The 26,927-nt window shown below is 35.7% G+C and overlaps 1 protein-coding gene across 1 annotated transcript; it reads right to left on the reverse strand.

The window, feature by feature from the left end:
- Positions 1 to 25,830, reverse strand: LOC145558563 (protein NAP1-like). The gene is made up of 24 exons (XM_081619840.1): positions 25,605 to 25,830; positions 24,647 to 25,017; positions 24,490 to 24,564; positions 22,895 to 22,975; positions 21,892 to 21,972; positions 21,650 to 21,732; positions 20,697 to 20,781; positions 19,548 to 19,673; positions 19,124 to 19,231; positions 18,854 to 18,898; positions 18,628 to 18,770; positions 13,049 to 13,181; positions 12,819 to 12,932; positions 12,535 to 12,613; positions 9,395 to 9,588; positions 6,884 to 7,029; positions 6,023 to 6,104; positions 5,782 to 5,892; positions 4,878 to 5,003; positions 4,665 to 4,798; positions 4,464 to 4,560; positions 2,151 to 3,142; positions 1,659 to 1,859; positions 1 to 801 (listed from the first exon to the last, which is right to left on the reverse strand). The coding sequence occupies exons 2-24, from the start codon at positions 24,950 to 24,952 to the stop codon at positions 324 to 326; spliced, it is 4,020 nt and encodes a 1,339-aa protein (XP_081475966.1). The 5' UTR covers positions 24,953 to 25,017; positions 25,605 to 25,830; the 3' UTR covers positions 1 to 323.
- Positions 25,831 to 26,927: the final 1,097 nt, after the last annotated feature.

The raw sequence follows: 26,927 nt of genomic DNA on the forward strand, positions 1-26,927 counted from the left end.
TTTAAAATGCTCAAAATTACATGGTGCATACTATGGTAATTTCAGCAAACTCAGTAATGTAATAAACAAATCTACAGGGAAATTTTTAAATACAAGGTGGAAATTAACCCTTCTTCCTACTTCAGTATAGCCCATCAACATTTACAATGGCTGCGTATCGGTTAACATGCTCAGTTGATAATAGTACAGAAATTACAGCTGCGCAGACTTGGTTTCTGCCTGAGGAACTCTATCTGATGGCAGCAGCCTAAAACACGCTGTAGTTCACTAATCATTGATACTTCAATATCATCTCAAATTAACTATTAGACAAAATTATCTTCCTACTTATATGATATTGGACCAGATCTTGACACAGCAAACCTTGGAAGAGGACTAGGCCCTGTGCTTCCTGAGGTTGATCCCTCATTGAACTTCACCTTACGATTTGAGCTGTAATCTAAAGGCCCAGATCCTCTTCGCTGTCTCCGGTCATTACTTTGGATACTTCCACTATCAGCATCATATGACTGGCTTGAAGGTTGTTTGAAGTATCCTGACTGATCAGAATACGGCTGAGTTGTATCATTTCTGAGGTGTCGGAATGCAGGAGAATTATGCATGAGTGATACTCCAGGTGAGCTTCGAGGTGATGATAAATTTCGTAAAGTCAATGGCAATGAGGGAGAATTCCCATAGTACTGATTATATAATGAGCGAATAATAGAATATGGGATGCAGGCTTCCAGTGAGCTTCTTGGAAGATGAGGAGAAATTTCACACAGCTGGTCTACGAATACAAGCTTGGGCGCTAGATCGGATCTGCAAAAGATTCACAAGAAGTGTCAATCAACAATGTTGTAATGTCGCAGTTAATATGTAAAAGAGGAGTCAAAGTCCAGGTTAGCAGAGTTTGCCAGGACTGTACACAAGTGATAATATCTATGATCCTTTTTAAAGCCATTTGACTTTACACATTTCTAATAAAGCAATGGAACTTTCTATTTCATGTATCAGGCAGATTCAGGAGGTTCAACAGTGCCCCACTGTAAAGTTGAAAGCTTTTTATCATTTCATCCTTGGGTGGAATTAGCAACTACTTGTGTTTTTCCCCCTTAATGATTTCAATTTATCTTAGCTTGCAACATAGACGACTAGTGACTAACAATAAATTTAATAACCAGCAAAAGTTTAACATACACATCTGTAGTACAACCTCATCAAGGCCTCACAGAAACCAGTACTTATGACCGGCAATGGTTGACAGAAAGCAAACCCTTACAAATTTTTTAAGCATCCCTGAAGCCCCAAGACAAAAATAAGAGGTTACCAACTCTGTATTTCCAAATTATGGCATTACAAGGGCTATAATCTAGTCAACTATTTTTAACTCGGTTCAGAAGCAAAGAAAACTGATGGCTCAACTTAAGGTTATATGTTGACGGCTACAAATCAGCTGGCGAAGGTCATGCCATTAGCAACATGAATTGTTTAAAAAGGTATAGATATTCTACATATTGAGCACCTTAATAAAGATATATGAACAGATCCAGCTACACTGGATGAAAAAAGGGCAGAAGCAATACAGAAAGAACAATAATGCATATATATTAAATGGAGAGGTATGAAATCATTGATTTAGAAATGGACCCAATCAAAGGATAGAATTATGACCATACCGGTTAGCTTCATGCCAGCAGTCCAAAATCATCCCAGCTGACATTTTTACAAAAAGCAGTAAAGTAGACTTGGCACTTGCTTCAGCTGTTAATGAGCCCTGCATCTGATTTTGCAGATTTTCATCAACATGCCCATTTGCCATCTGATTTTCCTTTTCCATTCTGACATATTCGTTTCCAGCAATCACTGCATTTATGCATCTGTATGACAAAGTAATGTATTAATAGAATGTATTCAATGCAAATTTGAACTGTGTTGCAATAACAAGCTAATGATACAAGATTGGGGTGGATTCACAAAATGATTTATGTACAGAATTCAAGAAAAGGGAGAGCAAATTACTCCTCAATTAGCACAAACTTGAGCAAATAAAAAAAATATACAAAATGAATAAATAAATAAATAAATGTTACAATGAGTATGCATGTGACAAGGAGAAGGGATCATCAACTTGTCGATGACTGACTAATGCTTGGTTTCAGTATACATACCTTGCCAAGCAATGGATGTTGTTATTGAAACCTCCTGTATCAATATTGAATGTTGTTGTATTCCAGACATTTGATGACATGAAAGCAGAAAATAAATAAGGCAACAAGTTCCATGAATTATCATTTCCAACCCCTATGTCTTCCATGATTGATCTGACAAATTCTGTGTCATGATCACCCATGACGCCTATACTATTTACCACCTCTTTCATCCTCCTGATATCCTTCTTTTCTGGAACTTCCACAGGCAAATGTGGCACAATCCCTTCCAGCAAAGAATATATCAACGGTGCATCTTCCTTGAGTACATCACCAGCAGCGTCTGAAATAAGCTGATCAAAGGCCAAGGCTTGTCCTGCTTGAACACAAAATTCAACCAGTGTGTCCAAGTCCACAATCTGCTTTGTATTAGCATCACTTTCTATGCGATCACCAGCGTGCAAGCTTCCTGCAATAGCCTCCAAGATATCACGGTTTGACCGTAATGAAGTTCCAATGCAATTTAAAAGTGCAGCAGTGTGCTCTTTCATCATTTGCTTCAACTTGTCAACTCCATAACCGCCAAATAGACGAATGAATGCTTGCAATTCCTTAAAGTCACTTACAGACTCAGCAAAGTATCCACCAATGGGTCTTGTACTTCTAAAACATTTGTGAGCAGGCACGAATAGGACACCAGCTCCTGATATATCTTTTACAATGTTTTCAATGTACCAGTTGCAAATTGTTTCAGCGGCTAACCCTGTTTGTTGATTGATGGGTTTGTCAAACAAATGAAGGGATGATACTGGTCCAGCAAAGGCTTCTGCAAGTAAAACTTCCCGGATACCATGGGTTAGGTCCATGCTGATATGCTGTTCCGCAAGATGGATTATACTCATCTGCCTGCGAACTAGAGATTCCAGGACAGAAGGACGCTGAAGGTCATTATCAGTCTTAAGAACTGAAAGCAGTCTCCTTCTGAAGTTCCCAAGAATGCATTCCCTCATGTACTGCAATTTAAAGAAACATTTTAGAATTAAAACACACAAAGAGCTTAAAAGGATGCACATAGGACCATCAGAAGTGAGGTTTCCACCACAGCAAAAAAGGGTCAAATGTATGACCATGATTTGAGTGATATTGTATACTTTATAATATTCATTATTGAGGAGGAGCAATAAGGGTTTCTAAATGAATTAGTTTGGATTTCTCCTTTATTACCCCTCTGAAAAAAATGCAAGACTCCCGATATAAGTTGAATAATTCTTTACCGGTTTACAAGGGAGATAAATTTTCAAGTTCGAGTTTTAAGGGGACAATGATAAGCCTGAAGCACTTGCTAGTTAGTTGCTACCCCTTTGAATAAATACTACTGAAAGTAAAGAGATGATGCCATAGTGGAGTAACTTCTTTTTTGTTTGAATTGGAATAATTTCACTTTCCATCACAACAAAATTGTTGTAATTTCCAAAAAGATTCTTTCAGAATAACATCCCAAAAAGCAACAGCAACCAGGCATCATTAACCACCCACCAAAAAAAAAAGAGGTTTTTGACTTTTTTCTTAAGTGAAGGGTATTTAAATATTTAATACCCAAGGTAAGCATTGCCTGCAGAAATTAAAAGCTTTGACAACCCTGCTAAATGTATCTAGGGAGATTACATTATCTTGCCTCAGGCTAATACTCATGAGATACAACATGATTATTTTGCTACCATTTCAGATGTTGACCTTAGTGAAACACAATTTGTAGCCTTCTGCTTCCTCTAAAACAAAAGTCCAACTTTTACAATATGTTTCGATAAAGAAAGGGGAAGGAAAGGTCCATCAAAATTCTACTATCATGATTCTTTCTGGTTTTCTCTCACTTTATCGAGCCAATGCACAAGTTTGACCAATATATTGAATTATGTATTAATTAAAAACATGAATAAACAACAACAACATATCCTTAGTCCCAAAACGATAAAAACATGAAAATGAAATGCTTGAAAAAAATACATTGAGACTAATCCATGAGCATATCAAACAATAACATATGATTTTTACATATTAGTAAAAAATGTAGTCAAAGTTAAATATGTATAAAGTCAAAAATAAATTGCTGTGAGAATTTAGGAACAGGGGGAGTAAGAGAAATGGATCTTAGGTGTCCTCTCCTATTTGTAAATGGAAGACGACTTCTATACACATAAAAATAGGAAATGGAGTACTCTTTCTAGCATATGCATCAAATACAAAGACAAAAAAATAAAATAAAATTTATATATAAAGTATATAATTGCCATGCCATGAGCAAGCAAGAACTGAAACAGCAGGCAGATGTCTCACCTCTCTCAAAACAAAAACATGGTTCAATACACATATGGGCTCCATGTCATTTAGAACAGAGCAAAGATTTGTCAACCTCTGCATAGCAGCTTCTAACCTGATACAGAAGGAATTAGATATTTCAGCTTTGTTGTTTAAATTTTTTGAGTCCTAGGATTTTGTTCTCCTAAAATTATAAATTCTACAAGAAAGAGGCCTTACATCTTAATAGAATTATTATTTTCAGGATAACTCTCTTGGCCAGGCATTCCAGGTAATCCTCTAGGGGATTTGTTTGTTGGGATTGAATGCCTTGTTGAAGAATTTAAGTAGACAGCTGCTTGCTCTGGAAGAAGCTGAAATACATAAATCCCAAATCCTGTTACAAGGAACTTCTTTAGCAAAATTATAAAATATATAATATCTGGTCCTAACCTGCATCTCTAGAGAACCAAATCCTCCTTCGGAATCAAGAATATTGATTAAACCTTCCAGCCCGCCCATGATTGACTCAATTAGAGACTCAACATAAAGAACCGCATCCCGTCCAACTTTAGTAACCTGAATTTCAGAAAACAAAAGTTAATCTTTTATCAAGTGACTCCTAGTCAATCAAACCAACAACATACACATATAAAAACCCCCTTGAATATCACATTCTTTTTTCCTTTCATGGAATAATCTACAAGTGTGAAACCAAGGCTTCTTCCAATATTAGAAGGCCCTTTGTCAAAGAACTTTTTCCTGAAGATGTTACAAGAAAGAAACACCCTATGTTTGTAAATAAGAATTTCCCATTAAGTTTCCCCAATGTTACTCAGGCACGGGTTTGAGTGTCGGGTTCGGATACATATCTAAGTAAATGAAATGTTAGGTTTAATAGACATGGGGACACTTTCTTAAAATAGGACACGAGTGAGGGAAAACGGCATAAAAGGAACCTATTCCTAGTTTTAGAAGGCTTTTTGCATAAATTATGTTGTAGAAATACATATACACACATATTAGGCTGACCTGGTTGTTAATTATATTGTAAATCTTACCTAAAGCCTATTTGTGAGCACAAATTCTTTTTTCCTGTCCTATTTCTACTTATCTCCTACACTTATTTACAATTATGTGGTTCAAATGATTGAAGTGTCTAAGTGAGCATTGGAGTGTCGGGTAAGGCCGTGAGGGTTCCATGCCCATTTGTGAAAGAGTAAATGATGAGTTGAAATAACAGTCTCCCTTATATACAACAAACTTCCATCCATCATACAATCAGCTGATTTTTACAATAAGCAAGGTAATATTATATTTTTAATGTCATAGGCTAAAGAATTTGTCTGTAAAATACCTCCTCAGGAACAATGTGAGAAGCACACTCTGGGAAACTACTTGCAACACCTAACCATGCACAGCAGTGTTGTGGACGTCCTTCAGGACCAAACATGGTATTTCTGAAAACCTGTAGCAATAGCACGTCAGTCTCGTTATTGTAATTAAGCTACATGTCTGACATATATTCAACAGACTGATAGCATAAACTTATAGCATCTAGTAACTTTTTCCATTTTGCACATGAAGTGAGAACACACCGATGTAAGATGTTGATGATAAAAATACAGTTTCTTGAGGCTTCCGTGCTTTGCAAGCTGTAATTCAAGTTCATCAACACATCTGCACATAAAAATTCAGATGTAAAAGATGCTTATTCACAGTGTACATTCAATAGCAAAGGGTACCACTCCCCAAGGTCTACATGTGCTCCATTTACTCCTTAGTTACCTTTAGCTATTGGAGGCGAATATCAGGCAAAAAAAAAATAATAATAATAAAAAAAAAAACATTTTCCAATTAGGCCCCATTTGGTTAGATATAAAATGTTTTCATGGAAAATGATTTTCATTATTTCCCATTTTCCTTTGTTTGGTTTGTGAAGGGGTGGAAAACAATTTTCCCGATGGTGGAAAATTGCATCTATAATTACAAAACAAGGGAAGCCACATTCTCCTCCCTTCTCCTTATCTCCTTTTCACTTTCCTCTCATCCATTCCCACATTTCCACTCCTATTTCTAATTTCTATTTAACTTTTCTTGTAAGAACCAAACAAAGGAAAAAAGAAAAAACTATCTTGCAAGTGTAATTTTCCTTGAGGATATGTTTTCCATAAACACTAATTTTTCATTGAAAATGTTTTGAAAATGTTTTACATCAAACCAAATGGGGCCTTAGTACTAGGATGGGTGGCCTTCTGGGAAGTCCTCATGCTAGTTCATGTAGCTGACCCCACTTATGAGATTAAGGCGTTCAAGCAGAAGAAGAAGAAGAAGAAGAAGAAGAAGAAGAAGAAGAAGCGGGGCCTTAGTAACAAGAAAACATTAACGGATGACAAATCACAATTACCACAGTTGTAACTTACAATCATCAAAAGAGAGAAATGAATGATAGGCATCACCTGGACCAATTATATGCAGAATTTCCTTCTGCTAATAAGCCTTCTTTGCCAGTAGAAACAGTAGCTTTCTCCAGATGTCTTATATTAATGGATGACCGAGAGGACGTGACAATCATTAACACTGACAACCAATCTTTACGTAAATCCTGAATATAATAACAGATGAAGCAACAGCAAATATCATGGCAAATATACAAAATTAAACCACGTAGATTAAACCCAGCACACGGAGAATAACTCAACCGCAAAGCGGAATATTTATAGTTTGTAAATAACTAGGAAAATTGTTAAGAAACTATATGTGAATTTAGACAAAGGGCTACATGAAAATACGATATTAAGGAAGCTAAAAAGTAAATAAAGTATTGTCAGGCAAGTTGCTACCCAGTTGATCAGTCTTCAAAAAATATATTACTCACATTCTGTAGCATGCATTAACTTTTTCTTTTTTTGAAAAAGATAGCATGCATTAACTTGATGAAATTGAGTTCATACAAGTATCTCCTAGATACTAGCTATACTTTGTTATACTGTCATGGTAACATTAATTAGGCTTGTTGAAGGGATAGAATGGAGGAATACAATAATAAAAGTAACATAAGAAATAAAAGGGACACAGATAATAGAATAATACAATGACAAAAAGTCATTCCTTTTGAAAATAGCTACAATGGTTGGCAATGTAAATGAGCTGTAAGAGTCATATTACGTGTTCAGAGGAGAGAGTTTTTTTTTTCACCTGAATACTCGAAATCTGAACTTACTTGAACATATCCGGAATTACATCAGAATAAATTTGGTTAATACTAGAACTTACATAAACATATCTGATATCTGGACTTGCTTAAAACTATTTGAACTTATTTGAATAGAAATTTATTGTTAAAATTAGAACAAGACCAACCCATACCTCATCAGCAAAACAATGACACAGGTAATACAGTAATAGAACTTTTCAAGGGGCTCTAATTACATTTAACTAACTGAAATGGATTAAGCCCCTCCATCAAGCCTCTTCTAAAACGCTGGTTCTACCTTAGGAGTTTGCTCATGCCTAGATGGCTTTGAGGCACTCAATAACCCATATATCAATGACACAAGTTTTGATCACTGAACTTGCTTATGTACTCATTTAATGGGGAACAATACTTAAACTGGCTTTTATTTAAAAATGCTTCCGTATCTTGGCTCATAAGGGAGCAGCATCACGTATAAACATAATACATTATGAAGTACCAAACCTCCATAGAAAACCAAGAGCCATCTAATACACGAACACTCGCAAGATATCCAGTTAACTGATTACAGAGTACGTCCTTAATTATCCAGAGACAAACATTTTTGGCTAATTTATAGATAAACAGCTAAAACCAGTGTGACCCCAACATTTTCTTCTAGTGTTAATTCAATAAATACGATAATCTCCCAATATTAGGTGGCAAATTGTAAACTTTTACCCAATAACATACTAGCAAGTTAGTTAACTGTGGTCCCTACAAAAGCAAGAGAGTAATGCACATAGCACATATCAGTGAAAGAGCTGTTTGAGATTTATGCATCTGCAATCGCAATTGACAATTTAGCATTGACTTTCTCAGAGAAACCCAAACTAGAAAAAAAGCTAAAGACACTTTAGGACCTCAGGATTGAAATTTTTAGTCTGCTTTTAGCAAGTAATGGTACTGGAACTACAGAAGAAAACACAAAGGGTGTCCTGAATGACATTTTTTTACAGAAGAGTCCAGAAGAAAACAAGAAACAGAGTTCACCAGTAATCCCAATCTCTAATTTTGACAGGCCTTCCTCAGATTAAACTCTTAAGAAGGAACAGCAGCATCCACATGAAAAACTTTCAATGCAGATCCCAAGAGGTGGGGGTGTATGTGGCTTATCCCTTATAAGAAGGGCCGTAGGGGGAATGAGGGATTAAGATTAGTCAAAGAAGAACTAAAGGTATAGTAAAGCAATAGAGAATAGGTACTCTGACAATTTGACTACTCTCTGCCAATAACTTTCTATAAGTCTGTAAGGACTATAACTGATAAAGATATAGAATCACATCCCTATTTCCTAGCATAACCAAATAACATTCATTTTTCACAATCAATTAATAAAATTTTCTGAGATCATATATACGTAGTATTTACAATTAATTGAATTTAAAGTGAGCTTGCTAAATGCATTGAACCCCATACTTTGGAGCAAGAAGTACAAGAGTAAGGGGTAAATAGAAGAATACAAAATAAATAGCTACCGAGGAGTTAATGAGAAGTTAAATAATCAAGGACAGCATGATACATGATCAACAGTAATCAATGGCCTGCTCAAGCGTGGAGCAAAAATATTTAGATGAGCATTATTATCATTTTAGCTAAGCAGAAGATTCTAATTAAGTATGACATTTGACGGGTAAAACACATACTCAAAATATAGCATACCACAGGAAAAATAAGTAAACATTAAGGGAAGGGGAAGAAGAGAAAGGAATCTAGCTTTCTAAGGATTACTTACAGATAGATCACAAGTGATAGCAGACATGTCTTCACCCTGTGGCTTTGGTATCTTTTCCAGGTGCTGAAGTATCTTCTGAAGAAGCCCTTTTAAATTTGAATCAAGGTCCAGTGCCACCATTCCTGGAGTTCCCAGCAAAAAACGAATTCTACCAGCACAGGATGACAGATAGGATAGCGCATAACATCGGATTGCTGCATTTCAATATGAACAAAACTTAACATCAATTTGAATTGATTTCTTAAATAATGGATAAAAAAATCCGACGATCCTGTAGTAATCTTAGTATTCTACATAAAAAGCACAAATGAAAAGATTGATAGATGAGCTCAAATTTCAAATTGTATGATTTAGAATAGTCGACATTTTGAGTTTAACACATGAAATTGTTAAAACAAATCGAGCTTAATAAACGAAACATTTAAGCAACAATGGAGTAGAGAGAAAGATTTGATGGGGTTTGAACACATTGTAAAAAAAATTCATTACAATTATTGTATCTATAACAAAAATTATAAACCCTTGGTTTATAAAACATTAAATTCAAGGTTTAGAATATAAACATCTTTCATAGCAATATACTTACGTCCTCCTATACTAATAATTACACCATTAGTAAAAACCAATGCACTGTGTTGACCATAAATATATTTCATAGTGCATTGTTAAAAGTATAAAATGCTCATATTGAAATGCTTCTAAGATCTGGAGTTCTAGAAACCTTTCTTTTGCTGCTAGACTAGTCCTGGTGAATTCTGTTCTCATGAGCATCCAGGTGTACTGGTCTCAAATTATAATCCTTCCCAAGTCTATTTTTGAGAGCATTAATGCCATATGTAGGAATTTTCTTTGGCATGGAAAATATAGCAATAAACCTGGGAATATTGCTTGGGATAAAGTGTGTTGTAAGAAGAAAGAAGGTGGTCTGGGTATCAGGAATGCTGAACTTTGGAATATAACTGCAATGGGGAAGCATGTTTATGGGTTAATGTTGTCTATATAGAAGGACAGAACTGGATGAATTACAGGCCTAGAATTGATTGCATTTGGCACTCGAAGAAAGTATGAGAAGTAAAGGAAAAGCTGAAGAGTGTCTATATTTCTGCCTTAATTGGGCAGGAATGCAGGATAAATATAGTGTCAAGAGAAGTTATGATTTGCTCATTGTTGGAAAGGAAAAATGCAGATGGGATTCTTTGGTTTGGGAAAAGAAAGCAGTTCCCAAACATCAGTTTATTTCTTGGATGGCCATTCAGAAAAGGTTAAAAATTAGAGATAGGCTGCACATAAATATTCAGCAGACTGAAAAACTGTCTTCTATGTGCTGATGTGCCAGAAACTCATGATCACTTGTTCTGGAACTGTAAGGATAGTAGTACTCTTTGGATTGAAATCAGGAGCTGGCTTGGTTTTGGGCCTGAAAGAATACATCTGAATAATGTTGCTAGAGTTTGTAATAGACTCGGATCTGGATTCCAGAAAAGCTTCCTGAATACTTGTATTCTGTTATGTACCATATTTGGAGGGTTAGAAACACAGCTTTCTTGGAGTTGAAGATTATGCATATTCCTGTGGTAGCTAGACAGATTAAGAATGAGGTAAAAGCTAGACTTTTAAGTGTGAATAGTTCGAAGTTAAGTGTACAAAATAGAGAGTGGATAGAAGCTTTGTCTATATAGGGCTGGTGTTATAGAGTCTTTTGTATAGGGCTTGTTTTAGGCTGTTTTGTTTCAGCCTAAGCAGTTGTATTTTTGGAAACTTGATTGTTTCCATTTTGGTGCAATAATACTACTTATTTACCAAAAAAAAAAATAATGCTTCTAACAAGATAACACTTGGCTATATTATCTTTATAAATTAATGAGAATTTATGGTCAAAGTTTTTAAAGTATGACCATGTAAAGAGAAACAGTGCAAATATTTAGTAATGGAGGAAAAAGTTAAGAATATGGGCTTGAAATGCATAAACTATACCTATGGCTTTTTAAAACACAAGCCTTCAGCCAAACTATGTGAGTTTTTTTTTTTTCAATAGATTGTCTTCTAAACTTTTTTTATAACATCAAATTTATATGTTTATATTTTTATTACAATACAAAAAATAAAATAAAATAAATAAATAAAATAAAAATAAATAAATAAAAATTGAAAAAAAAAATTCAATCAACCTTTGATTTTAGAAAATCAAAATTTGCAGGGCACGCAATATTTCTTTAGAACAACACGTCAACACACTTAATTTTTTATAACGCGAATTCAAAAAGCGCATTTTAGTATCTAAAGTTACTTAAAACACAAGCTTTAAGCTGGAATATGTGATTTTATTATTGTCTTCTAAATTTTTTCTCTATTAATACAAGTATTATATCTTCATACTTCTTGTGTTTATATAAAAGGTAAATCAACCTTTGAATTTTAGAACTTTAGAATCAAGGTAAAATCAAGTTTTTGAACACCTAAAATAACTTTTAGAGAAACAAACTAAAATTGAAGAACATGAATTACAATGGGTAAAGAATATCTCAATATCTAAATTGTCAGTATAATTAAAATCTGTGGGCCTAGAATGAGAACCATAGCCTTAAATGATGACAAATTACCAAATTGATTGGGTCATTAGATCATCATAATCGGACAATCAAGGTGTGGTCAGTTTCATTAATGGTAGTTTCATAATTTTCAACTTCTTTAACTGATTCCAGTTTCTTTTAAATCAATATAATTTACTTTTGGAGGTTTTTAACGCTACATGTAAAGTCAAATGAATGAAAATTGATTTAATACAGTTTTACTTCATATGGATTTGGTTTTGTGTGCGTGTGTGTGTGCGTGTGTGTGTGTGTGTGTGTTTTCGTTGTGTGTGTGTGTGTAAAATCTCTTCTTGTTTTTTTGTTGTGTTTCGGTGTGCGTGTAAAATCTCTAACTTCCACAAGAACCAACAAACTATTTCCACTATCTTCTTGTTTTTATTGAACTTTAAGTAACAATGACCCACTACAAATTCTCTCTTAAACAACCCAAGTCCGTGAGAAAATGGGTCTTTTATATAGGGACAGTGAGAGTATCACAGATAAAGATTTACTTCCTCGTCCATGATGTTAGATTAGCCTTACAAAACATAAATCTGAAAGTGGACCAACCTGCTATATACTTGCGAACTAGACCGCAAAGGTGATCCATTCCATCTAATAAGAATCCAATAGTTGGATCACTTGGGTCCTGAAATCAAATTTAGAGTGGTAAAGGAGGAAAGAGTTCAGAAAAGTGGAATTCAAAAACAAAAAGAACCCAAGTATATTCAACATTTTAGGACAACAGCAGACATTGCATATAAGTTAACAGCTCTGACATAGTTAATCCAGCTATTCTTTTAAACTGCATAAAAAATTTAACGAAAGATAAGAGGGGAAGGGAAATTTCTTACTATTTCAACAGGTAGTGTATGAGTAGTAGCCTTAGACTTTGATGACATAATTCCTACATGCTGAAAGTACCATATCACCTCGGACTGAGCTAATGCCAAAGCTGAAAACACCATCTTATAATCACAGAAAAAGCGTTGTCAATAGATAGCAAGAGCAAAAAAAAAAAAAAAAAAAAAAAAAAGTAATTGAATTGAAATGTCACAGATGAAGTCAACATTTGTAAATATACCTGGATGTTGGGAGCCAGTAAACTAGGCTGATCGGTAAAAAAGAGAACCATTCTTCCAATTTCTTGCTTTAGAAGTATTCTCCTTTCATGGTGTATTGCATCACAGCATAGCAATGCTTGTTCATGCACTTCACTGGGAAGAGTGGAATAATTTCAGACATCATGACAATCATTTAGACTTACTAATACCTCCTCCATTTCACTACATTGCAAACTTGCCTACGTAGGATGTTTCAAAATAATTGAAACACTTCCTTATTTTTTTTCTTTCTTTTTTTTGTTTTTTTTGACAACTTCTCACACCTACTTTATTCATACTTGACCACTTTCTTTCTCCCCTCCTATACATCTTCCTTAAAAATTCACTTTACTTTAAAGTTTTTGCAGCCTCTCTGCTGTTGCATTAAAATACAGTGCCAACCACAGCTGTTGCAATTTTAGTGAAATGGAGGAAGTAGAAAATTAGAAGAAAAAGAAAACAATCTGATTAGCATCTTCTATACTGCAACCATGCTGGAGATAAATTTTGGGATAGCATTTCTTTGGCCCTCACCCATGAATAGCAAAACTGATGACAATTTGACAGCTAAACTAACAAGCAAGACTACATATCTGCTTCCGTACTCTTCACAAGTCATCAAATGATGTAAAATAAGCTAGGAAAAACTATTCCCCAGTTCAACACTAAGGACCTGAACATAGTGTATCATACTGAGAGGTTCTAGGTCAATCCATCTAATAATAGTGCACACAACAGATATTTTTGAAATGTAAAAAAACAAATTAGAGGGGGAAAGATAGTTACAAGATAGAAAAAAGGAGGGGAGGAAAATGGAGATTCTTAATAAATCCCAATAAAAATGAAATAGACAACAAAGGATGAATATAAGTTTTAAGAAATAGTGTGAAATTATTTTTCTGAATGGGTGACACCAATCTAGTGGGCATCAAGAACCAGTTTCTTGGTTACTTAACGAGGAATTATGTTTGATTTTAGAAGGTTAAAGCCAATAAAATCTCTCACTAGTCGCTCCTCTTTGAAACTCCATCCAGAAGGCGTAATAAGCTCTTTCACACTGGTTTCCCAGTAGAATCAATGTGATTGATCAGTTCAAGTACAAAATCCTACTAAGTCTCTATTCCTAGAGCTCATAATGAGACAAGTCAACGTTTTCCCTTCCACTGCCAAATTTTGCAATACTCAGGGACTTTATTAGACAATCAAACCTGTTTGCCGATTGTCTACTCTACCATCATGACCACTAGCAAATTAAGCATGATGCATAAAAACAATGCAATTGGTTTGCTTGAAGGCAATACCACATTTAGTAACTAGTTCAAACTTCTGCGACTACATGCGGAAGGAATTAAACTAACCTGAATTCACTCCCTTCACCACCACAAGGATTGAAGTAATATAACTTTTTAAAAATTGGAGTACCTAAGGGAATTGTTTTAGCTAGAAAGAGTATTAAAGAGAAATATTCTAACTTTGGATGGCAACAGACTGAAAATCAAAATGTCTAGTTAATTGGACCTTTAGGCTTTATTCTTAATAGAGATAAAAATCATAAAAATAGTGCCTGTTAGCTTTTGGGTTCAAAAGTATAACAGAACAATTCCTTTTCAGTTATAGGGATAAGCCTAAAAGAGCCTCCATCCAACTTTATGTAATGGGATGTTCTAATGGTGGTTTGTCTGTATATGGGATCTTCTAATGGTGTTTCCTATAGCTGAGGTTTGATGCTGCAGCCCATGTAAGCAAGTGCCACCGTGTACTCTGCTCATGTTCGCCACTTCTCCCTCGTTCTGTTCTTACAATTCTCTTTATCAAGAAAATAGACAATCAATCAATCAAAGCCTTAATCCCATAAGTGGAGTTGGCTACATGAGCCAAAAGTGATTAATCCTGACTATTTCGTGTAGTCATCGACAAAAATCTTCCTCCTCCATCCCTTACGATCCAATGCCTCATACTCATCCTCATGCAAATCCATATACTTCATATCCTTCCTAAATCCTTCCAACCAAGTCATTTTCGGCTTCCCTTTCCCTCTTTTAACCCCTTCATGGTCCCACCCTTCCACTCTTCATACCAGTGCCCCCTCGGGTCTCCGTCTTACATGTCTAAACCAACGCAGGCGGTGTTGAGAGAAGAGTAAAAATTCAATATGACAAAACAATGTTTTAAAATATAAGGTCTGGTTTAGCGTGTTGAGCTGTAAGCCATGTAGATAAGTGCCACCGTTTAATCTGCTCATGTTCTCCACTTCTCCCTCATTCTATTTCTAGTTTCTTACAATACTCTTTATCTAGAAAATAGACACAGAGTGAAGGTCCATATAATTCAATATGACGAAATGAGTTTGTAAAATATGAGGTCTGGTTTAGCGAGTTGATAGGTAATGATTGAAGGAAGATGAACAGACTCCAAAGATCTACACAAACAGCACAGGTTTGCAATGAACCCACTCCCACCACCACCCGTGACACCCACCTACCACAGAGGACAGAGAGGGCAGCAGGGGCTTTGCACCAACAACAACAACTTACCATGGTAGCAGCCGCAGAAGGGAACAGGGGACTGAGCAGGGGACAAAGCACCTTTATTTGTTTGTTTGTTATTGCACTAAAATAGTAAGAGGACAAGAGTAGTACATGTGGTAATTAAGGCTTTGTGCCACTTATGCTTGTAGTAGTAGTATAAATAGATGTAGCTTAGAGTAGAGAAGGCAGGCAGAAAGTATTAAGTTTAGAGAGTCTTGGAGAGTGATGGCCTAAAGCCATTGACGATTGTACGAAAGCTTCGAGCTTTATTTATCCAAATCAACCTTCCGTCCGTTTTATTTATCAACACCACGCTAGTTCGTTGCAGTTGGTTCATTGCAGTTGGTATCAGAGCCGACATGCCTCCAACGCCGCTGACCGTGACGCCGGAGAGAGTGGCGGCGCTCGAGGAAAGAGTGGAAGAAATTTTTGAGAAGCTAGGAGATGGAGAGAATTCACTTCAGCAAACGTTGTTGAAGCAACAAGAAGAAGCCATTGATAAGGTGAGACAGACGATGGAGGGTAGAATGGACCGCTTCCGGCGGGACATCACCCAACAATTATGCATGACAACGAGCAGACAAGACAAGGTTTTGGACGAAATTCGCGGCGTCCTCAAGGTCTTGGGTAAACAACCGATTCAGCAGCCCACGCCGGTGGACGACGGGGTGGAGCAGCCACAACCACTGAGTGGAGTTAACGAACCACCACTGGGGTTAGGAGGCTTTAACGGCCTACGACGGGGCACATGGGAACCGGGGACTGGAGGGCAATACCGACACCAAGGCGAGAACAACGACGGCCGGGGTGCGTGGAAATATCGGAAGCTCGACATGCCCATCTTTGACGGGTCCGATCCCGATGGGTGGATACTCCGCAGCGAACAATACTTTCAATTTTACCATCTAACGGAGGTGGAGAAAATCCAGGCCGCGGTGGTGGCCATGGACGACGATGCTCTAAGGTGGTACGACGATGCTCTAAGGTGGTACCAGTGGGAGAGTCGACGCCGGCCACTTGGAGGTTGGGATGACATGAAGACGCGCGTCTTGTTGCAATTTCGGCCCGTTAACTCTGGAACCCTCCACGGTGGAGCAGTGGCTCGCGGTGTCGCAAGTCAACTCGGTGGTCGAGTATCGGAGAGCGTTCATTGAGAAAGCATCTCCGTTGTCTGATATCCCTGAGAGTTTGATGAGGGGTCATTTCATTAATGGTCTCAAAGAAGAGGTTAGGGCACAGATCCGGATGCTCAACCCGTTTAGTTTGGAGGATACCATGGACCTGGCTATACGGATAGAGGAGAGGAATCGGGTCAGCGCGTTAAGGGAAACGGGTGGGGCATGCTCTACTTCCGTACCCTATTCTTATTTCAGTAAAAGCTCAGCTTCTACTCTTCTTGGGAATGGGCCGACCCAAAGCTCAAACCCTTCTAACTTATTATTTCACACCACACAAGCTAACCCCCAAAATACCCCAGCCCACCCCCATAACCGTCCCATTTACAACTCCACCCACAATCCAACTAACACCACAAACTACCCAACCAATTCGCACAACCCAAATCGAACCTACTCAAGTTCCTACCAAGCACCCCAGTCATCAATAGCCTCCATAGCCTCCGTGAACAACCCACCTAATTCTTCCCAAACACGAACGAATTCCGGCCACTCCCGATTCAGTGGTGAAGTGCGACGGCTAATGGAGAAAGAATTGCAAGACAAGAAAGACAAGGGGCTATGCTTCAAATGCGATGGTAGGTGGACAGGACCCACCCATGTTTGCACCGCGAAGGGGTTGAGCGTCTTATTGGTAGAGGAGGATTACGCGGATGGCAAAGGCGAGTTTACAGCCATGGAGATTACGGCGAGTGTGGCTGAGCAAATTCCGGTCACCGCCTCCTTCAATTCGATGGGCGGGCTAACTAACCCGAAGGTGATGAGAGTGACCGGAGAAATCAAGGGAAGGCCGGTGGTGGTAATGATCGATTCCAGCGCCACTAACAATTTTATTTCGCTTCAATCAGTGGAGAAGCTTGGGATAGCCACTTCTGGTAACCCATTTTTTGAAGTCTTCCTCGGGAACGGTGAAATTATAAAGGGGAGAGGGCAATGTTGTGGCTTACGAGTGAAGCTCAGTGAAGAGTTGGTGATAGAAGAGGATTTTTTGCCCACTTCATTAGGGGGGTGCGACGTCATTCTGGGTGTACAGTGGCTGGAAAAATTGGGCCCGGTGACTACGAACTGGAAGCGACAAGTAATGCGCTTCTCTGTGGAAGGGAAGTTGATTGAGATTAAGGGCGATCCCACACTTGCTAGTTCAAGCACATTCCAAGCGCAAAATTCAGCCTTCCACCTTGAGGACAAGGTGGCTGTTTTGGGGGGGAGTATTGCAATGAACCCACTCCCACCACCACCCGTGACACCCACCTACCACAGAGGACAGAGAGGGCAGCAGGGGCTTTGCACCAACAACAACAACTTACCATGGTAGCAGCCGCAGAAGGGAACAGGGGACTGAGCAGGGGACAAAGCACCTTTATTTGTTTGTTTGTTATTGCACTAAAATAGTAAGAGGACAAGAGTAGTACATGTGGTAATTAAGGCTTTGTGCCACTTATGCTTGTAGTAGTAGTATAAATAGATGTAGCTTAGAGTAGAGAAGGCAGGCAGAAAGTATTAAGTTTAGAGAGTCTTGGAGAGTGATGGCCTAAAGCCATTGACGATTGTACGAAAGCTTCGAGCTTTATTTATCCAAATCAACCTTCCGTCCGTTTTATTTATCAACACCACGCTAGTTCGTTGTAGTTGGTTCGTTGCAAGGTTTGACTACGAGGTTATGAGCCTATGCGCACATATTGCCACTCAGAAATCGCACTCTTTTATGAGCCTATGAGCATATATTGCCACTCAGAACATGTACAACCACAAACATTACATGTGCCTACAAAAGAAAAATAGGACTACTGGCTAATTCAGCACATACTTCTTGTTTGAGAATTTTTAATCCGAATTATATGGATGCTACCTTTGTACCTTATCATTTTTTCAACTTGCTTAGCTACACTATACTCCAGATCTGCTTCTTTCTGCTTTGTACGACCAGCCTTTGCAATCTTCTTTGATTCCAATATGCGTGGCAAGACATATCGCTGATAATCCTCATGCAACAATATATGCTGCATATTGACATCATTTCCTGATTAACTATCCAGTATCCCACACAACCTACATCCTTCAAAGTAAGAAATGAAAACCTCACCTCATCTCTGAACAAAGTGAGAACTAAGTTTTCCTTCAAAACAACCTACATATCATCATAAATGTCATTGTAAGTAAAAAGTTGAAGAACTAACAGGAAGCACTTAAATATCAGACAAGTAACATCAATAAAATTTGAATTTACACAAGCAAAAACAATGTTGCATTATCAAACGGATTAGGCTATGATCTCACATATCCATCTCATATCTTCCATACAACTTTTTTATGTAAATATGAAAAAGTAAAAGGAGTCAGATGTAGAATGTACCAAAGCAATGTCAATGCTGGTTACACGCAGAAGTTCATCTGGACAAACAAGGTATCCAAGAAGCACCCATTCCCGGTAGGATGTAACATTTGCTAGATCTTGAGCTCTCTGTAGAGAGAAAATGAGAAAGTGACAGTGAAAATCATTTTCCCGTATCAAAGCTAATACATGAAGGAATCTTATATATATATGGAGCATCCTGCTGTGGTGAAATTGCAAGCACATGTCAACATGTGGTCCAGAAGCAGTGTTTTATTGACAAATAATAAAATTTAACATTAAAACTACCTTCTTATCCTTTTTTCAAAATCCAGCAGCTGAAATTCTTTCACATATTTGGCGAGTGTAATCCAACATATGCAGTATGAATAAGATGGCTTTGAGATAGTAAAGTAAAGATCAAGACCAGAGTATGCACACTAACCATGGGATGAGCAGAATTTGTAAGTATGTCTGGATATCGAGGATGGAAGGGACTCAAAAAACCCTCATTTCTAAGCTTCCGAGTATCTGCTGATAAAAATATAACAGGCCCAACAGCTTCTAAAACCTGGAAACAGTTTCAGATGTCACTACATAGCTTACAAGATGCTAGACATTAGCATCTACTCATAAAAAAATTATTATTCAAAAATCGTTTTCTGGAGCAAATAAAACCCAGCTCTTAGTAAAGTCTTTCAACGAAACACGTTTGGAGTAATGTAATAAACAAGTTAAAGCCAAACAGAGCAGCAGCACAAAAAGTATTATCAAGTACATATAGCAGCAATGCCAGTGACACAGAAAGTCTGCTAGAAAGAAAGCCTTTAAAACTCCTGTAGAGTGCATCCACAAGAACAAATATTCCCCCTTTATAGATATTAAGCTACAAAGAAAAGAATGCTAGCTAAATGAAAATATACCTACTTCAGGATAAAGACATGGGAATGAAACTTAAAATATTTAATAAACAAAATGAAGTATTACTACAATACTAATTTAAAGTTTCAATGTAATAAAACCCACCACTAAAATAAAATCTACAATGAAGCAAGCTATAGTGCTTTATCCCAAAAGACCTCGGCCCATAAACCAATTCTAATACTTCATCCCCTTGTACCTCAAGTGGATTAATTAAATATCAGATGCTGCTTAACAAAAGGCAAGCTGACGGCTGACCAATTGAAACCAACAACTAAAAAAACCTTTTTAAAAGATATGTAGCCACTTGACAGTCGTAGAGAAAGATAATTTCTTATCTCACAAGAGTCACAGCTCCGGAGGTGTGACACATAGACAGTAGGGTGAATATACTTATTTGGTCGCCAAATCTGCTATATGTAACTGGTGTTGAACCATTTCAAACAATTTGTGCACATAACGACATACAACTACTTAAGGACCTTCATTCCACATTTCAGTTGCTGATGGAAGAGAAGCAGCCAGTAAAAATCTTTGCAAATTTTTATATGATAGAGTAAACAACACCACAAAATAGATCACATGCATCAATAACAGACATTTTCTCTTAGCATGATTAAGATTTCAAAGAATTCTTTTGCATAAGAAAATTAGGTTAAGCATGTATTATCACCTCTCCAATACGTGGACTGACAAAATTCAGGTCCTCTTGAAGCCCCTTGACTGGTGGATCGTAGGAGTCTATAAATTGAACCAGCCTGTATTCAATATTAAGAAATAAATTCAGCAATCCTTTCTGAAGACATTTAGACAGTAGAGTAGAAATTGCCTGTTTCTGGGGAAAAAAGGGGGGAGTATCTTGTCACGCTAATTAATACTCCCTCCGTCCCCTTTTGTTTGACACTTTTGAAGGAAAATCACGGTTATTAAGGTGGAGAATGTGGAGTAATGAAAGTAAATGGGAAATTAAAATTTCCAATTAATAAAGTACTAAAAGTGCATGGGAAAGAGACATTTCCAATTAAAAAAATAATTAAAGTAGGGAAAGATAAATTGATAGATTCAAGAGTAAAACATTAAATTAGTCAAAAGTTGACACAATTTTTATGGCAAATGTTAGGGTAAAATAGGAGAGGACTTAATAAGGACAAAAAAAAAAGAGGGTATAAAAGTCTTTTTATGTATCTTAATAATTATAAAAATGTGACAAAAATGGGGGCATCCAAAATGGCAAAAGTGACAATCAAATGGGGACGGAGGGAGTATCAACTTATCAAGCACTCCATAAATGACTGATGATAAAGAGTTATCATATTAAATATTGAAAATTTTTTTGACTATTATCTTTTAAATCATCTTAATTATCATTTAAATTTGACATTTTCTTAGTATGACATTTAGAGCCAATAATATTCGTTATTTGAAGATGAAAAAAAATAACTTTCTTTAAGAGAATTTAGATAAATATTGTAGGGGTTCTAACTGTTTTTTTAGTGGTAGGCAGGTCACATAACTATCATATCCAAGTTACACGTATTAATAATCAAATAAACATAATGATCAAATTGATAAAAAGATAGGTCCATCATCAAGATAGCATTGAGTTGAAGCTTGCAAGAATTCTACCTGTGGTAAAAATCACAATCACGGTCATTCCTCAAAATCCCGTGTAAAAGGTTGTACATCTGCAGCATCATTTTCCCAGGTATCTGAGGTGAAAGCAGCAACATATTAGTATTATACTGAAAACAACTATTAAGATTTCAGGCCTGTCCATAACAAAGTGACATTTATCGACAGAAGATACAAGAATAATTTATAAACAATGAAATTTTTAGGAAGAGAAGACACCCAGGCAAAGTACTTGCCTTTTCAGAAAATAGATTCACTCGAACAAATGAACAAAATAGATCCATGAACGCATGTAGTATAAATGAGTTCTGATGAGGCTGCAAGATAAATTCTCCAACTGATTAGAAATTTGATTTAAAGTTCTGCACATCTTCATTTAACTTCTTCATGAGTATGATGACAAACGGAGGTGAAATGAATTGGTGACCGTAAACATTAAGAAGTGCCACAGAAGACAAGTATAATAACACCAGTCATGCTGCATAAAATGGCAGCATTACTGACAATCCTTAAAATCATAAACTTCTGCATAAATTCCATTTGCAGATGTTGTCGGTCTCTAAAAAGTCTGATATCATTATATGTACTCTGTAATACAGATGATATAACTATACTCTAAGAGCATGTTTGGTTAGTGTATTTTTTAGGTTGGAAACGAATTTGGTTAAACCATTACCATTATCGAATGTTTGGTAAAAAGATTTGGTAACAATTACCTTTACCTAAGGGTAAGGGATTCCACCCATTTGTTACCACTCTAAAACCTAAGGTAACAAATACCCTTACCCCCTTCAAACACAAATTGATTCCTTTCCATAATCAAACCAAACAAATAAAAAAGGTAATAGTTACATGATTCATTTCCCCCCTCTGTTTCCTTTCCACTTCGTTTCCAATGCTCTAACCAAACACCCCCTAATTGTATGTTAAATCAATAGGAAAATTTATTTACTAGCTTCAACTTATGTTAATTGCACAAAATTCCAGCTGAAACTGGAAAATCAACCTAAAGAGATAAAAGTTCCAGTTCGAACACTTACAAAGAAAGAAATGTATAGCTACAATGTTCAGACACTAAAACTACATTCAACATGATGTCCAAAACATTTGTCACATTAGCAACTCCAAATAGCTGCATCCTTCCCCTTCCCCACCCCAACCCCCTTTTATTCCCCCAAAACAATGACTAAACATATTACAGGAGACAGGAGTTGATGAGATATTATTTTGAACACTTACTAGCAGAGTAATCACTGTGCTGCTTAAATCCAACAGAAGTCGTAACGCTTGTTCTCGGAATGCCATCAAATCAAGAAGCAGCTGATGAGATTACATAAAGTCAATCACTGAATACCCTATTTTCATTGACTTTTATGAATACACATGTAGCAACATTGTATACAGCAAAATTGTATATAGGAATATCTGAATAGCCATGGCTAGAAAACAATCACATTGCAAATTACTTCTTCATAATGCACCATATGATACATAACAATGTGACACAGAGGCAGTGCCTTTGCATCAAGATTCAAAGCTTCAGGGGCACCCAGGATAAAGATTCATTAGACTGTGAATTACAATAGAGCATTAATTATGTCAAAACAGCTCATTGAACTATTCATGGATTTGCCTCTCCATTATCAAGGGAAAGGCTAAGGGCCTGTTCCGATTGACTGAACTCAGCTGAACTGAACTGAACTGAGGTGAGCTGAACTTATTAATTAGTGATTTTTAACTACGGATTAGTGATCTTTGATTATTTATTACTATACATATGTGTATATACAAATGTACATATTAAAATATTTACGAAAAATATACTATATAATTATAATTATAAAATGTATGGAAAATATATTATAAAATGTATGGAAAATATATTAAAAACTTGAAACCTCTAAACATTTTAAACACATATACTATTTAATTTAAAAATAAAATAGTATTAGGACAAAAGAACACAAAACACTTACATGTATCTAACCCATTTAAACAAATTTTAAAAAAAATAATATATATATAAAAAAAAATAAAAAAAATAAAAAGAACCAACGAGAAAAGCTAAAATTTGCTACGACCCAACACCCTAACCCACTCTCTTTTCCTTTAATTAATAACAAATCTTACAAATAAAGAATTAAAGATGCTCTAACCCCAAATAAAGAGAAATATGTATCAAAAAAATAGAACCATTTGAACAATGAATTGTATCAATATTATTATTGTTATTATTATTATTATTAATTATTGATGATTATTATTATTATTTATTGATTATTATTAGTATTATTATTATTATTATTATTATTATTATTATTATTATTATTATTATTATTATTGTTATTATTATTATTATTTATTGATGATTATTATTATTATTTATTGATTATTATTATTAGTATTATTATTTCAATTATTATTATTATTATTATTATTATTATTATTATTATTATTATTGTTGTTAATATTATTATTATTATTATTATTATTATTATTATTATTATTATTATTATTATTATTATTATTATTATTGTTTTTGTTGTTGTTGTCGTTGTAATAAGAGCTTAAAAGAATGAAATTTGGCTTTATATCATTAGTAATATCATTAGACATAAATTAAGAGCTGAGCTGAACTGAAGAGCTGAGCTGAACTTCAACGGAACAGAACAGGCCCTAAGTATATCAAATCCTTCTACCTTGCCCTCCACAAAAGCCTAATTAGAGGTGTTAAGATACTGTTGGTGGTGCTGCATTCATAACTACACTTATTGCATGGACATGCAAATCAACATAAGAAGGTGAAATGTGGCAAGATAATAATGAATTCAAACCTGAACCCACGGCTCCAAATTTTGAAGATAAACTTCAGCACCATCCGTTAATGAATCAAAAGCAATTTTGTCAACCTACATCAATATTAATACCAATAAATACTATCAATAACCAAAAAAATGAAACAAAAATTAACAAAAGTGAGGAAATGCTGACACGCTCAAGTTGTAATCTGCTGGTATGCTCCGGGAACTTCCTTGCGACCAATGTACATATCTTTGGAAAATTAGGAATCACACCAGCTTTCCAAAAAGACTCCGAGAACAAATGGTTGACCATATCCGGATGATCTAAAATTTGATTGAGTCTATACATTTTCGCCATGAGACCCTCCCCAACCTCAGTGAGTTGTACGACATATTGTATATTCAAACCCTTTGTAGACCCTCCAGCACTTTGAGCAGTCTGAGACTGACCCTCCGGTCCCATACTCTTAAAGCTCCTCAACGCTGGAGAAGCCATTATAGAGCTCGAAAGCTAGGATACTTTCTGGTCAGGTCTCAGATTTTATAGTAAGATCAAATCAACTGCAAGAGTCAGAACAATTGCAAATATTAAGAACAAGATTATCATCATTAAACTCGACTTGTTACCTCCAAAAACAAAGTACCATCCTGATACAGAATAATTTAGGCACTACAACAAATTCAAGAATTATTATTGTTACAATATGAGTAGCAAATTCAAGCACAATATGTTCGAAATGTGATAACACTGATACCGGAATTAGAACATATCCCGAAATTAACGGATCAAACGCAATGCTCCGTAATTTTCACTATCGCAATGCATGAAATCGTGAATCAAACACTAAGAAGCAATTCGAGGTAAGTTTACAATTTCAAAATTTACACAAATGAGTTCAATTTCAGAAAAATGTAAGCAAAATCCAGCAAAAATAAAGTATTTTCGCAATTAATTGAAGCACAAAACCTCAGATTACAGCAACAGTTTCATCAAAAACATCCAAAACTACTGTATAGTTCGAATGAATTCAGCATTACTAGCAAGCAATTTCAAAATTGATTCATCATCCAAATTAGCTGAAATTAGAAACAAACAAAAAACAACGAAAAATAGAGTTGAAATTACTAGGAATGGTTAAATTACATACATTTGACAATGTTGTTGTGAGAAATTCGATGGTAGAATAGCTGGGAAGATGATGAACATCGAAAAGCAAGTGCGAAGTTCGTTGAATTAGTTGAGTAAGCTTCAAGATTTCAGAGGTTTAGTGCTAGTAGTTGAAAGGATTTGTTAGAGTAGTGGTATTTAATTTGGGTATTTTCATTGTACCTACCATTTGCTAAGAATGTGAGAAGATTTTCCAATAACGTTTTTTTGTGTCTTGTCTTCCAAAATATGAATGTGTCATCGACTTCATTTGTACACTTAAGAAAGTAAGAATTGTCAAAATAATACGTAGTACTCCATTTCATATTAATTCGCAATAATTTAACTTTAATACAAAGTATTATGTATGTTTTTTACCAATTGGTTGTTGGTGCAGTAGTGATTGGGACTTCACTTGGTAGAAAGGATCTATGTTCGATCTCCAACAATAATTGGGAGTGGACTAAAACCTAACCACCATTATGTATGTGCTTTTTTGACTCCTAATACGTATTTCGTGTTCCAGATTGTTAATTGATTTTTAGGATAAACTAAAGTAAGACAATAAGATGTTACATTTACATTTGCATTGTGGGGTTGTAAAGCATTCTTAATATTCATAATATGTTCTTAATGTACTGAAAATGGATGCACATTTTCAAAAATCTCTTCGTAGACGATATTTTTTGTATAACTAGGGGCCTGTTCATATTTACTTATTTTCAGTTCAGTTCAGCTCCAATCAGTTCAGTTCAGTTCAGTTTAGCTCAGTTCAGTTCAGTTCACTTCAGTTCAGCTCAGTTGTTAATTTTTTTTGTTTTTAGATGTTTTAGCATATTACAACAACGACAATAATAATAATAACAATAATAATAATAATAATAACAATAACAATAATAATAATAAAATAATAATAATAATAAATAAATAAATAAATAAATAAAAATAATAATAATAATAATAATAATTATTATTATTATTATTATTATTATTTTAAATTATATTCGTCGTTCAAAATGGTCACATGTTTTTTTATAGTTGAACTCATTGACAAAATGAGAGTACTACACAACAGTTAGTTACTAGCTTTCATAATCGGTTAGTTCTTCGTCTTCTTCTTCTTCATTAAGTTGCTCCATTACCTCGGCATTCCTCTGAATTGACTCCCATATCTGATTAGTTATTTGGTTTCGTACAATATCCATAGCTGCTTTTCTGTTATCATCGTACATAGTATGATCTTCTGTTAGTCCCATGACTTCAACTTGGTGCGTGAATGGAATCCCTAGTTCATGTAAACGAACAAAATTGTATAGAGTACAAC

Source organism: Chenopodium album, chromosome 9, assembly GCF_948465745.1.
Source record: "Chenopodium album chromosome 9, dcCheAlbu1.1, whole genome shotgun sequence".
Lineage (NCBI taxonomy): Eukaryota > Viridiplantae > Streptophyta > Magnoliopsida > Caryophyllales > Amaranthaceae > Chenopodium > Chenopodium album.